Source organism: Sapajus apella, unplaced genomic scaffold (genome assembly GCF_009761245.1).
Source record: "Sapajus apella isolate SASKATOON/1434 unplaced genomic scaffold, GSC_monkey_1.0 scaffold166, whole genome shotgun sequence".
NCBI lineage: Eukaryota > Metazoa > Chordata > Mammalia > Primates > Cebidae > Sapajus > Sapajus apella.
This window is the reverse complement of record NW_022437106.1, coordinates 241229-255212: the sequence shown is the minus strand read 5'-3', so window position 1 is coordinate 255212 and position 13984 is coordinate 241229. Positions and strand designations below refer to the sequence as shown.

The window sequence follows — 13984 nt, the reverse complement described above, 5'->3', positions numbered from 1 at the left end:
TATTTTTTTTTTTTTTGAGACGGAGTTTCGCTCTTGTTACCCAGGCTGGAGTGCAATGGCGCGATCTCGGCTCACCGCAACCTCCGCCTCCCGGGTTCAGGCAATTCTCCTGCCTCAGCCTCCTGAGCAGCTGGGACTACAGGCACGCGCCACCATGCCCAGCTAATTTTTTGTAGCTTTAGTAGAGACGGGGTTTCACCGTGTTGACCAGGATGGTCTCGATCTCTTGACCTTGTGATCCACCCGCCTCGGCCTCCCAAAGTGCTGGGATTACAGGCTTGAGCCACCGCGCCCGGCTCATTTTTGTATTTTTAGTAGAAACAGAGTTTCACCATGTTGGCCAGGCTGGTCATGAACTCCGGACCTCAGGTGATCCGCCCACCTTAGCCTCCCAAAGTACTGGGATTACAGGCATAAGCCACTGCACCAGGCCCGAAAATATTATTTTTTATAATCTTAAATTTATGATGTTACTCATGTGTTACTCTTACTCCAATTACATTTTATATGTAATACTTTGAAAGTAAAATGCTTTATATTTTAGTAGTTATTTATTTATTTATTTATTTTGAGATGGAGTGTCTGTTGCCCAGGCTGGAGTACAGTGGTGTGATCTCGGCTCACTGCAACCTCCACCTCCTGGGTCCAAGCTATTCTCCTGCCTCAGCCTCCTGAGTAGCTGGAATTACAGGAATGTGCCACCATGCTCTGCTAATTTTTTTTTATATGATAAGTAGAGATGGGGTTTCGCCATGTTGGCCACGCTGGTCTCAAATTCTGGGTCTCAAGCAATCTGCCCGCCTCAGCCTCCCAAAGTGCTGGGATTACAGGCGAGAACCACAACACCCAGTCAAAAATTTCACAATTTTTAAATATTGATTTTTGAACAAGAGGCCCTGTACTTTCATTCTGTACTGGGCTCTGCAAATCATGCAGCAGCCCTGACTCTGAAAACTAGTATTTATTTCAAATGGTTTCCTATTTCTCCAAATTGTTCTGAGTCAGTTAAAACCCTTTCAGGGTTTAATGACTTCCCTCAAGTCCAATGAAGGCCATTCCATTACATTATAACTTTTTTTTGGGTAGCGGGGGTGGAGTTTTGCTCTGTCACCCAGGCTGGAGTGCAATGGCACAATCTCCACCTCCCAGATTCAAAAGATTCTCCTGATTACAGGTGCTCACCATCACGCTGGGCTAATTTTGTATTTTTAGTAGAGACGGGGTTTCTCCATGTTGGTCAGGCTGGTCTCAAACTCCTGACCTCAAGTCATCTGCCTGCCTTGACCTCCCAAAGTGCTGGGATTACAGGCATGAGCCACCATGCCCGGCCAACATTTATTTATTTATTTAATTTTTTGAGACAGGATCTCATTCAGTCACCAGGCTGGATTGCAGTGGCGGTGATCACAGCTCACTGAAGCCTCCACTTCCTGGGCTCAAGAGAACTTCTCCACTTGGCCTCCCAAGTAGCTGGGACCACAGGCTCAGGCCACCACGCCTAGCTAATTTTTGTATTTTTAGTAGAGACGCTGTTCTCGAACTTCTGGACTCCTGTGATCTACCTGCCTCCCAAAGTGCTGGGATTATAGGCGTGAGTCAAGGTGCCCAGCCCTAACTTCTTCTTTTTTTTTTTTCAAGATGGAGTTCCACTCTGTCGCCCAGGCTGGAGTGCAGTAGCCCGATCTCCCTTCACTGCAACCCAGGTTCAAGCGATTCTCCTGCCTGAGACTCCCAAGTAGCTGGGACTACAGGCGCCCGCAACCATGCCTGGCTATTTTTTTGTATTTTTAGTTGAGACGGGGTTTTACCATGTTGGCCAGGCTGGTCTCGAACTCCTGACTGCAGGTGATCTGCCCGCCTTGGCCCCCAAAGTGCTGGGATTACAGACGTGAGCCACTGTGCCCGGCTTAATTTTTGTTTTGTTTTGTTTAGACACTGGGTCTCACTATGTTGACCAGGCTGGTCTCAAACTCCTAGGCTCAAGCAATCCTCCCACTTTGGCCTCTCAAAGTGCTGGGATTCTAGGCGTGAGCCATGGCGCTCAGTGGAGGGCCAGTAAATTTAAAAACTGTCTTGTAAAAACATGTGCATGTAAAAGCATGGAAATGGTCTGGAAGGAATGAGGCTAAGCACTTAATCTTGTTTCTCCTGCGGGCTGGGGAAGGGAGCAGGATAGGAAATGGTGATGGGGTGTATATGTGGACATGTGCACATGTAAGGTGAGGGACTCTGGCTTCAACTGTAATGATTTTCCTTTTTTTTTTTTAAAAGAAATTTGCCCCTTGCCACCCAGGCTAGAGTGCAATGGCACGAACTCGGCTCACTGCAACCTCTGCCTCCAGGTTCAAGCGATTCTCCTGCCTCAGCCTCCCAAGTAGCTGGGATTACAGGCATGCACCCACTCCCGAGTAATTTTTTTTTGTATTTGTAGTAGAAACAGGGTTTCATCATGTCAGTCAGGCTGGTCTTGAACTCCTAACCTCAGGTGATCCACTCACCTCGGCCTCCCAAAGTGTTGGGATTACAGATGTGAGCCACTGTGCCCGGCCGATTTTACTTTTTAAAAAGATAATATGTTGATAGGTTCATTGTGTAATGAAAAATTAACAATGGCCTGTCTGGGGAGACAAACGGAATGGACCATCCAAGCCAAACGCAGAATGAAGAACAAAGAAACACCGTGACACACTGGCAGTTGCTGGTGGGTTCTGAGTCTTCACTTTATTACTATGTCACCAGAAGTCACCACCTTCACTTGGTTCACCACGGATGGATGGATGTCATAAAGGAGGGTGCCACGGGGCCACTGGATTCACTCGAGACTTAACCAGGTGGTGGGGGGAGCCTAGAGTGGGGGCCCAGGATGGGGACCGCCCTTCACCGCACACACACGCACACACACACGGATATATTTGTGGAGCCTTATATTATACATCTTATATATAGAAAATATATATATTTATACTATACACAGGCAGTAACGCTGCGGGAGGGGTCCGGGGCACCGACAAGGGCTGTGCGCACCAGGGTGTGGGGAGTGTCAGGCCAAGGGCATCGCTGGGAGGCAGCCGGCCCAGTCCATCCTCCCATAAACTCCTGGGAGGGGCGTTCCCCCTTTTGTGCTCCTTAGAGAATCAAAGGGGTCTTGGGCCAAGGTTAGGGGTCCCCCAGGGCTAACAGGCAGGGGCTCTTGGTGACATGGAGAAACCTGGGACCCCCGAGGCTTTGAAGATCAAGAATCACCAGGGAAGGATGGAGTGGGGAACTAATGTCCGTACCCTGGGAATTAGCCTCTCCACTGAGACACCCGCAGGTGGATCAGGAGCCGTGCAGGCAGGACAGTCTGTAACCACCCAGGATGAGCCAACTCAGAAGGCAGAAGACCTGGCTCCTGAACCTCTCACTCTGCGCTTGACCTTGGACAAGCCACTGTCTCCCTGCCCCAGACTCTGCCAACTCTAAGGGTCCTTGCAGCTCTATGTTTATGTCAAAGCTTTTTTCCCGGGCCTTCTCTTGTGCTTGATGGGGAGGAGGAAGCCATTCTGCAGGGTCCGGCTGCAGGAAGGCCCTTCTCCAAGGAGAGCTTTGGGAGCAAGGGAGAAGCAGGGGAGGGCAGCTCAGAGGAAAAAGGGATACAAGATAGAGTTGGGCCTGGGGTCCCCCAGTGGCTATCCTCTGCCAACAGAAGGCAAGAGCTTCCCCATGAACCTTCCAGGGCAGAGTCAGGAGCCCTGGGTCCCATCCAAATCCCACCCTCCTTCTCTCATCCTCTCTCATCTCCTTCCTGGGCAGGTTTCTGCCAGAGCCCACCCTGATGGGGATAGATCATGCCTGGGAGTGCTTCTGGGCTGTACCCGGGAAGAGTGAGGGATTCTTCATGAGATGACTCAGCACCCCCCATTCCTGGCAGGAGTCTTGACAACTTTCCCTGCCTAGGGTGGCAGGCAGAGTCTGTAACAAACAGCCAGGATGGAGTCAAGCTTACCTGGTGCCCTGCCCTCCGGCCAAGGATTGAGATTGCCAGCAGCTGGCTGGCACCCAGGGAGAAACAGATGGGCAGCACCCTGAGATCTCCAAGTACCCACCAGCAGGGGAGGCTTTTGGTGGAGAGTGAGTGAGGGTCAGAACATCTCACGGCCTCTTGTAGGGGGCACAGAACTTCACTTTGCCATAAACGCTTCTGCACCCACTCACACCTTCGCCTTTGGCCTGGTACCAGGTTTCACTCCTCAGGCCAGCAGATAACCTGCCCCCATGCTGGTCCCATTTGGGCCACTGTGGACAGGGCCCCTTCCCTGGATTGGAAAATGAAGTCAGCAACAAGTAGCTATCACTCAGTGGCCTGGGGTCCTCTCCATCACTGCTGTCCCTTGGGAGGTCTTGGACAGACCCGGGTTTAGGTCTGTGTTCCACTGCCAACTTGCTTATGTTCGCAGAGCCTGTTTCCCCTCTGTTAAATGGGGACAATGATGTTACTTCTCTGATTAGGACTTCCAGCCCGATCTTAGGGTTATGGAAGCAGAACCACTCACACCCTTGGTATCCCCAGGACAGGTGCCGGATAACTGCTGAATGAGTGAGCAGGTGAGGGATCGCCTACCTCTTAGGATTCTTGGAGCAGGGATGGGGGGATGGTGGTAGAAACACCAGCACTGGGCTTGTCCACCGCCTGCTCTGCTCTGCTCCCCAGGGGACAGGCCAGTGGATACTGGGTGGACGGGAGGATGGGCCCCCAGCGCTCTCCCACACCTCTCTCCCGGTCCCTTTCAGCTCAGTGAAGAGCCCACCTTGTGCAAGAATCTACCTGTCCCCACTCAGAAGAGATTATGACCTCCTCAGGCCCCACGGCCGTCTTCGTGCCTTGAGGTCACCTGCCACCCTCTCCCCTATAGCCCATGGTCTTCCCTGGGCATCCCATGCCTCAGGGGCTCTTGCCTGTGTCGTCCTGGAGGCAGTGCCTCTCCACGGCTGCAGCCCAGGAGCTGACTTGCTGATTCCGAGACCCCTGTCCTTGCTGCTCTGCCTCCCACAGGGAGGCTGGCTCTGCAGAGGGTCTTCCGGAAGGCCAAGGAAACACCTCTCATGCCCTTGGCTGCTCTAGCCCCTGAACCCTGGCTGACCCCAGATGAGAGGAGAGGTGACACAGTGTCCCAGATCAGTTCTGTTTCCTGGGAGGTCACAAGGGCAGGGAATCGAGGCACCTGCTGGGCAGCTGAGGCCAAGAAACCAGGGCATCAGGCCCAGCTTTGCCACTCACTCACCGTGACCTTGGGCCAGTCACACCCTCATCTGGGCCTCCTCATCCACCAGTCCTAGGCAAGGGCTTCGTGAGCCCTTCTAGAGGAAAGGACAGTGATCAGTCCTTTGACACCATGAAGGGGGTTGATGGAGCTCCCTGGAATGAGTGCCAGTGAGACACTCAGAGCACAGAGCAGCACCAGGGCGAGCCCTCTCAGAGGAGGCCAAGGGCCAGGGGGATGTGGGTGGAGGGACCTGGAAGTGGGGGTGTCCCTGGGGAGGGGGAAGAACAGCTTGGGTAGAACAGGCCCTTGGCTTGCAGCAGAATCAGGGTGTCTCAAGGGGCTGAGGGCCCCAAGGCCTCCCAGAATGACAGTAACACTGAGCTGGGAAGCCCCAAGCGTGGGGATGGGGGCAGGTGGGTGGCCAGGGACAAGCATGTGGTCTGCAGTTGGGTGGCCTGGGCTTCGCCCCACCTCTATCACTAGCTGCCTGAGTGACTCTGGGCAAGGGATCTTGACCTCTCCAGACCTGTTTCCTCAACCATAAAATCGAGACCGTCCTGACACTCTTAGCAGGACTGCCGGAGAGGGGTGACAGCCCCCAGTGTCCTGTGGTTGTTCACATTCGCCCTATGACCGAGCCACGGTGTAGCCAAACTTCCCAGCATTATCTGGGTCTGTCTTTCCCACCGTTCTGGCCTCTAGGACCACCAGGACTTCCTCCACAGCTCATCTCTCCCCTTTCCAGAGGCCATCTCTGCCAATTTCACCACCCATGCCCAGCACAGGCTGGATGCACAGTAGGCGCTCAAGGAATGCTGATGACACAATGTATGAATGCAAACACCCCTGGCCCCCACCCACTAGGGCTCTGTGGGTCACATGCCCTGGGACATACTTGCATATACATGTAGACACCCCCCAGCACTGGACAGCCCCACCCCTGCCCTGAGCTACCCTGGACCTCAGTGGGACAAGGCAGAGGCTGATGAGGTGCTGGGCAGGGCAGCCTGGGAGGGAACGGGGGCCGGGTGTGGAGGGAGGGGACAGATGGGGGAGGGGCAGGGGCAGGCGGTCACTGTGGCTCAGTAGCCCTGCGACTGGTAGCCCTGGGGCTCGGTGTCGAAGGCGTTGGCCGGCTGCTGGTAGGTGCCGCCCATACCGGCGGGATCCGGCCCGGTGTTGGGCTCCACATAGGGCGCGTAAGGCATGCTGGAGTCCTGGCTGGGGTCCATGTAGTCCTGGGAGAAGAGGGCCGAGTCGGCGCCAATCTGGTACCGCTGGAAGGCCAGCACGGCCTGGCCCGCCTGGGTACGAGGGCCGGCAGGGACAAGGACAGGCGGGAGGGGGTGGTTAGGGGAGAGACAGACAAGAGCACTGGGTTAGTGGTGGTTAGTTCACAGGACACAGGCAGGAGAGGGTTAAAGATCCTCAAAGTACTGAACTCGAGACTGAGACTAAGCTTGGCTGTGGAGAAGGAAGGTTGCTCTCACAGTCACGCCTGGAGATGCCCAGAACCAGATCGTCCAGCCAGAAAGAATCTCTGAAGCCACCTGCCCCTGTCTTCCAATCCCAGGGGTCAATCTGGGCTACTAAAAGCTCTAGATCGTCATTATGTTGTGTCAAAATGGCCCAAAGGCCAACAACAGCCTCCTTAAAAAAAGTGTCTCAACAGGACAAAGGACTGTTGGGATCTCCTAAGAGCCATTCTTTTGTCTCTCTGGTAGCTAGGCAAGGCCATGTAACTACGTTTCGGCCAATGGAGTACCCTCGTGTTCTTTGTCCCACCCTCTGACCTGATGCCTGGAATGCAGATGTGATGGCTGGAGCTCTAGTTGCCAAAAGGGACCACAAAGACCAGGAGCCAAACTGTAGGAATGAAAGATGCCTGAGTGCATAATGGTGTAACCATCATTACAGGCATGGTGGCTCATGCCTGTAATCCCACAACTCTGAAAGGCCAAGGTGGGAGGATCTCTTGAGGCTAGGAGATCAAGACCAGCCTGGGCTAAAATATGTAGCTCTGGCATATTGACCATGTTGAGTCAAAGGCACTTGAAAAACAGCAGGCACAAGAACAATCTGACCTTGTTCTCGAAAGCAGGAGAGGCTGGGTGTGGTGGCTCACACCTGTAATCCCAGCAGTTTGGGAAGCCAAGTCGGGCAGATCACTTGAGGTCAGGAGTTCGAGATCAGCCTGGTCAACATGGTGAAACCCCATCTCTACTAAAAATAAAAAAATTAGCCGGGCATGGTGGTGCTTGCCTGTAATCCCAGCTACTGGGGAGGTGAGGCAGGAGAATCGTTTGAACCCAGGAGAAGGAGGTTGCAGTGAGCTGAGATCGCATCACTGCACTCCAGCCTGGGCAACAAAGTGAGATTCCATCTCAAAAAAAAAAAACCTCACACAAAAAAATTAGCCCAGCATAGTGGTACTTCCCTGCAGTCCCAGCTACTCAGGAGGCTGTGGTGGGAGGACTGTCTGAGCCTAAGAGTTGAAGGCTGCAGTGAACTATGAACCAGCCTGGGCAACAGAATGAGCCTGTCTCTAAAAAAAAAAGAAAGATGCTTGTGTCACTGAAGACCTCAGGGGCCACCATGACAGCCCTGGACCACCTCCACAGCCTTGGATTTTGCTGAAATCACTGTTTTTTTTTTTTTTTTCGTTTTAAGACAGAGTTTTGCTCTTGTTGCCCAGGCTGGAGTGCAATGGTTCGATCTTGGCTCACCACAACCTCCGCCTCCTGGATTCAAGTGATTCTCCTGCCTCAGCCTCCCTAGTAGCTGGGATTACAGGCATGCACCACCGTGCCTGGCTAATTTTGTATTTTTAGTAGAGACGGGGGTTTCTCCATGTTGGTCAGGCTGGTCTTGAACTCCCGAACTCAGGTGATCTGCCCGTCTTGGCCTCCCAAAGTGCTGGGATTACAGGCATGAGCCACTGCACCTGGCTGAAATCACTGTTATTTGGGATTTCTGTTACCTGCTGCTGAACCTAATTCTAAGTGAGAAACTGAGTTAAACAGAGTGAAACAAGTTTTAGGATCATCCGACTTGGCGGAGCATTGACTATTCAATGTGTGTTGGATCTCCAAGGGGGAACTGTGGCAAGCAACATTGGCCAACCTTGCCTGACCACTGAAGCCTCCCCGGTTTTGTTTTGCTTTTTTTTTTTTGAGATGGAGTTTCCCTCTGTTGCCCAGGCTGGAGTGCTATGGCGTGATCTTGGCTCACTGCAACTTCTGCCTCTAGGGTTCAAGCAATTCTCTGCCCTTACTGCCTGAGTTGTAGCTGGGATTACAGGCCCCGCCACCACGCCTGGCTAATATTTGTATTTTTAGTAGGGACGGGGTTTCACCATCTTGGCCAGGCTGATCTTGAACTCCTGACCTTGTGATCCACCCGCCTTGGCCTCCCAAAGTGCTGGGATTATAGGCACAAGTCACCCCTGAAGCCTGAAGCCCAGCGCCCCTTTTTTTTTTTCACAGATCTCAGATGGAGAAAGACTTGTCCACAGCACACAGGCATGGTTAGGAAGTTATTTTTCAATAAAAGCAATTATGTTGTTATTAAGAATAATGACACTGACCACACTGAGCTAAGTCCAAGTTTAAGTGAATCAAACTTGTCATTAGAAAAACAGCTTAGAGGTTTATTGCAAAAGCCTTCTCCAGAAACCTTCCTGGCCCAGGGAACCTATCTGTGATGGGAACATGCTGATACTCTCCAGACCTCTGTTTAGGGCTGGGAAGACTGAGCCTAGTAAAGGAAGCGTCCATGGCAGAGGTACTGCTAAAACCCATCCCTAAACATGGGGTCCTACCTCTTCCCAGGTCAGGGTGCCCTCAACTGCTTCCCTTTCGCCCCTGACAAGGCACTTACTCAACCAGCAATCTAAAAGGGCCACTTAGTGAAGGGGTAGGGAGTGAATATGACTGGTGTTTTATTCCACAAAGTTCCAGAAGCCCAGTGACTGGACATTCCCTTTTTTTTTTTTTTTTCTTTTGAGATGGACTCTCACTCTGTTGCCCAGATTGGGGTGCGGTGGCACAATCTTGGCTTGCTGCAACCTCTGCCTCCTGGGTTCAAATGATTTTCCTGCCTCAACCTCCTGAGTAGCTGGGATTACAAGCGCCTGCCACCATGCCCAGCTAATTTTTGTGTTTTTAGTAGAGACGGGGTTTCACCGAGTTGGCCAGGCTGGTCTCGAATTCCTGACCTCAGGTGATCTGCCCACCTTGGTCTCCCAAAGTGCTGGGATTACAGGTGTGAGCCACCATGCCTGGCTAGGGCATTATCTTTTGATTGTACTCACTGACCAAAGCTCTGAGGGGCAGCCCTTTCTGGGAGGTGGGGGTTTATAGCAAAGTGCCAGCGCCTTGGGAAAAAAGGCAGATCAGGTCTAAAGAAGTTTGGCTAAGGGATAAGGTGTGGTCCTCTGGGGTTTCCCACTATGTTGGTATGGGGTCCTGGCTGCTGGAGGCTCAGACACTGGAGCCTGTAGAAGCAGAGAGGTGAAGAGCTTCCTTCCTGGGGATACCCTTGAGCCCTGGCCAGCCCACAGGGACTGACTGAATGAACCTTGACAGCAATGTCTGTAGACTCAGTTCTCCCCGAGCTCCCTGGCTCTACTATCCAGGCTGGTTTCCTGTACAGAGATAGAGGGCTAGGGGCAGATGACCCCTACTGACCCTTCTAGGATCATCTGACTTGGCAGAGCCTTGGCTAGTCAATGTATGTTGGATCTCCAACATATATTGGGGCTGCAGACACTCGTACTATCTCTGTGGTCACTAAGTCAAGGCTTCATTTGGGTAACCAGTTTAAGGGGCCACAGACAGGAGCAGAGGAGAAGCTGGCCTGGGCTGCAGAGGGAGGATGGGAGTTGTGCTGAGAGTCCAGGGACCTGGAGGTCCCCTGGCCCCACTGTCTCAGAGCAGATGCCCTTTCTGCAGCATCTCCAGCAGGCAGCAGGCAGCCTGTGTCTGCACTGAGATGCCCCCAGTGTCGGGAAGCTCACAATCAGTGTGCTCAGGTCCTGGCTGGGCTGAGGCATTGCTTTGGGGAACTGTCTGTGCTCCACCAGCCTCCTTAACTCCTGCAGAGAGTGGAGGAATGGGTGAGTTCCTGCCCCGGCAGCTGGGGGCCCCAAGGAGGAAACCTGTGCAGAATCAGAGACCAAAATCCTTTGGAGGTAAAAAGATTCATCACATGAGAATCACTCTCAAAGAAGAGATTCTGGAGGTGCCCCTGACTCTCTGGAGAAGAGAAGGGTGAATGAATGAATGAATGAATAATGAATGAACAGAAGAGCTTACATTTATTGAGCATGCTTGTGCTCAGTTTCACTGGCACATGGCCTTGAGAGGTTTGTCCATTATCACTCCCAGTCCAGGTAAGTGGACTGAGGCTCAGAGAGGTGCAGGGGTTTGTCAGGGTCACACAGCACATGAGAACAGAGCCAGACCAGGAGTCTTCTGATATCCTAGGCCAGGCTGCTCACCAGGGGGACAGTCACTTTTCACACCGCTGTGAAGGAAGAGGCTATTGCTCCGCATCCACAGCTCAGCAATGGGGGTCATGAATGCCTCCGGGCAGCCTGTGCATGGGGCCACCTCCAACCCGTTAACTGCCCATGGCTGTCCATTTGGAAGAGATTTTGATGTGTTTGTCTTTTTCTTCCTGGCCTGTGGGCTCCTGGAGCCAAGGATCCCACCTAATTCATCTCTAGGCACAAAACAGCTGCTCAATAAATGTTTACTGAATGAATGAACGCATGGAGAATAAATGAAGGAGGCAGTGAAGGAATGAATGAGTCAGTGGAGAACCTGAATCGGTTCCTCCAGCCAGCCTTCCACTGCCCTGCATGCTCTGGCATCCTGGACACTGCTGGCACTAGGCTGTTCCTGCAACCTCCCTGCCAGGGGTGATACAGGGCTGCCGGCCTCTATCTATGGCTGTGCCGAGGTGGGGAACAGTGTGCTGTACTCCTCCTGGAAGCTTAGGTCCTTGAATCTCCGCACGGCCAGGGCTGCGGTCAGGCTCTGCCAGGAGAGAGCTGGGGTGAGGCTGGTGGGGAAGAGCTGGAGAGGTACCAGGAGGGAGGCTGGCTTCAGAGAGCCGGGCAGGCACCTGTTGGTCAGGTACTTCACACTCACGGGTAGAAATCACCCACTACTCCTCTGTGAGCCCCACCCCTGAAATCCTCCCTCCAGGCTGGGTGGTCCCCAGTCCTGGGGCACCATCTCTGGACTGAGATCCCTGGGGTCACCTGGTTCTTCCTTCCCAGTCGAGGACACTGAGGGCTGCAGCAGCCACGGCTGGCCCACTAGGGCCTGAACCATGGGTCTTCCCCTCCGAACGCTCTCTTCCAATATTGTTGGGGAGATGGGTGTACCCCCAAAAATGAATATTCAGGGGCCCTCGAAAATGGAAAGAAGTCATTCCAGGGCAGGCCCAGGAAGATGGGGGAAACAGGGAGGGCTGGTGGCCTGTATGTAGCCTCAAGGGTCTCAGTGCAGGAGGCTGGACCCAGAACTGCTGGCTGGCCCGGAGGGGAGGCAGCTGTGGGTCATAGGGAGAGCTCTTGGGATGGGACTATGGAGCTGATGTGACCCTAGGTCTCTGCAGAAGGGTGATTAGGAGAGAAGAAACACAGATGACCCAGACCAGCGGGAAAGAGGGCCCAGCCGAGCTGTTGCACTGCAGGACCTGCCAGCCCAGGTCCTGCAAAGGAGGGGTCTCTGGCCAGCTGGGCTCAGAGACATGCTTTGTCTGACACATACAACATATTGCTTAAACTTGAATAAACTTCCAACACATCAAGATCTGATTTCATGTAAAAATTCAGACTTCTGCCTTCTCTTGGTCCCTACTCCTGCTTGGCAGCCAATCTCCTTGAATCTCTGCACGGAGGACAGGCACGCATGTGCCAACTGGCTCGCTCATGGCTCTCTGGCCCTGCCTGGCCCACTCGAATCTGATGTTGACAGCTGTCTCCCTCAGATCCTATACCCTCATTTTACAGATGGGAAGACAGAGGCTAGGAAAATGAGAGGCAGCCCCGATGGGAACCAGGTCTCCTGACTCCTAGGCAGGGCTCCCTCCCAGCCTCAAACCCTGCAAGCCTCACCTTCCTGTCCAGGCCTCTGCTTTCTCATCTGTGAAAGGGGATGATAAACACCACCCACCCAGAGTGAGGGGCTGCCATCTCTAGTGACTGTGCTGCCCCCAAGGGCCGCAGCCTCGTTGCTGAGGGAGCACGGCTGTGAGTGCCACAGAGACAGACAGGCAGAAGAGGGAGCGAGGGTGGTGTGGGCTTCCGGAGGCACAGCAGGTCCCGGGCTAGCGCAAGGCCACTAGTCCGGGAGTTCAGTGGGGAAAGGGGGCGAGTGTGGGCTTGGTGGGCGGTAGCCGTACTCACCCAGGTGAAGATGGAGAAAAAGGAGAAGGCGATGGCGGCCCGGGCTGCGTCTGTCCCTTCGTTCAGCGGGTTGTCCTTGGGCTTGGAGACCTGCCACTGGTTGGCCAGGAAGCAGAAGCCCACGAACCAGAGGAAGGCCCAGAAGGCTGGGGGGGTCCCCAGGGCCAGGCAGAATGGGCAGTGCCACACATGGGGGAGAGGGTGAGTGGGGAGCAAATGAGAAAGCCGAGGAACGGGGACATTCAAGAGCGCATCTCCCACGCTCCCCGACCCCCAAAGGGAGAGGCCAAGGGGGTAGAGGAAGAGAGAGGGGAGCCAAGAGAAGGTGCAGGTGGGAAGAGGGAAGCCAGTAAGATGCAGGGGGGAAGGGGCCACAGACAGGGCAGGGCCAGGGCCAGACAGAGAAGAGCCACGGGCAGCGAGAGGGGAGGATGGAGGGAGAGACAGAGAGAGAAGGCAATCAACTCAGGCCGCATTTCTCAGGTCTCTGCCAAACCCCCATCTCCAGCCACACCCCTGACATTGGCCCCCCCACCCCACCCCCGTCCACCCCTGATGCCTGCAGCTCTGCAGGCAGGAAGACCCCAACCCCCAGACCCCACCCTGCTAGAGGCTTCCAGATAAATGAGGTGGGGGAAGGAGGACAAGGCTGGGGCAAAGATGGCAGCTTGGCTGGGTGGGTCTGGGCTTCAACTTCTTTTATTTATTTATTTATTTATTTAAGATGGAGTCTCACTCTGTCACCCAGGCTGGAGTGCAGTGGCAGCGATCTCGGCTCACCGAAACCTCCACCTCCAGGGTTCAAACAATTGTCTTGCCTCAGTCTCCTGAGTAGCTGGGATTATAGGCACACAACCACCACGCCTGGCTAATTTTTGTATTTTTAGTAGAGATGGGGTTTCACCATGTTGGTCAGGCTAGTCTCGAACTCCTGACTTTGTGATCCTCTCACCTCGGCCTTCCAAAGTTCTGGGATTACAGGTGTGAGCCACCATGCCCGGCTGGGCTTCGACTTCTAACATGCTGTGGCCCCACAGAGCCCCAGGTTTATCAAGGGGCCACTGAGAGCTGAGCCTGGGGTGGTCAGCAGCGGGAGCCTCACGGCCACACAATCGCCTGTGGGTGCCCAGGTCTCCCCAGAGAAACCCAGACCTGCTCAGGGCAAGGCGTGCATCTGCCAAGCGGGTGGGGCACCCACCTGAGGCCAGCCCACCTTCCAGAGGCACTGCCAGGGAACCCTGAGGCTCTGTGGAAGTTTGAGAACCACTCATTTAGTTCTAGTTCCTTCTAGAACTAGGCCTCATGGGCTGCCTTCAGCATG

The 13984-nt window shown here is 53.9% G+C and overlaps 1 protein-coding gene across 3 annotated transcripts in view; it reads right to left on the bottom strand.

Annotated features, from left to right (window-relative positions):
- Positions 1-2697: 2697 nt before the first annotated feature.
- Positions 2698-13984, bottom strand: part of SYNGR1 (synaptogyrin 1) — a 29575-nt gene continuing 18288 nt past the window's right edge. The window contains exons 3-4 of one of the 3 annotated variants that reach the window (XM_032267110.1): positions 12664-12809; positions 2698-6547 (exon numbers count right to left, since the gene is read on the bottom strand). In XM_032267110.1, the coding sequence (XP_032123001.1) occupies positions 6326-6547; positions 12664-12809 (368 nt within the window). In that variant the 3' untranslated portion in view covers positions 2698-6325. Of the gene's footprint in view, positions 6548-10541; positions 11285-12663; positions 12810-13984 lie in introns of those variants that run through there. The other 2 variants (XM_032267112.1, XM_032267113.1) reach the window with 2 other exon arrangements.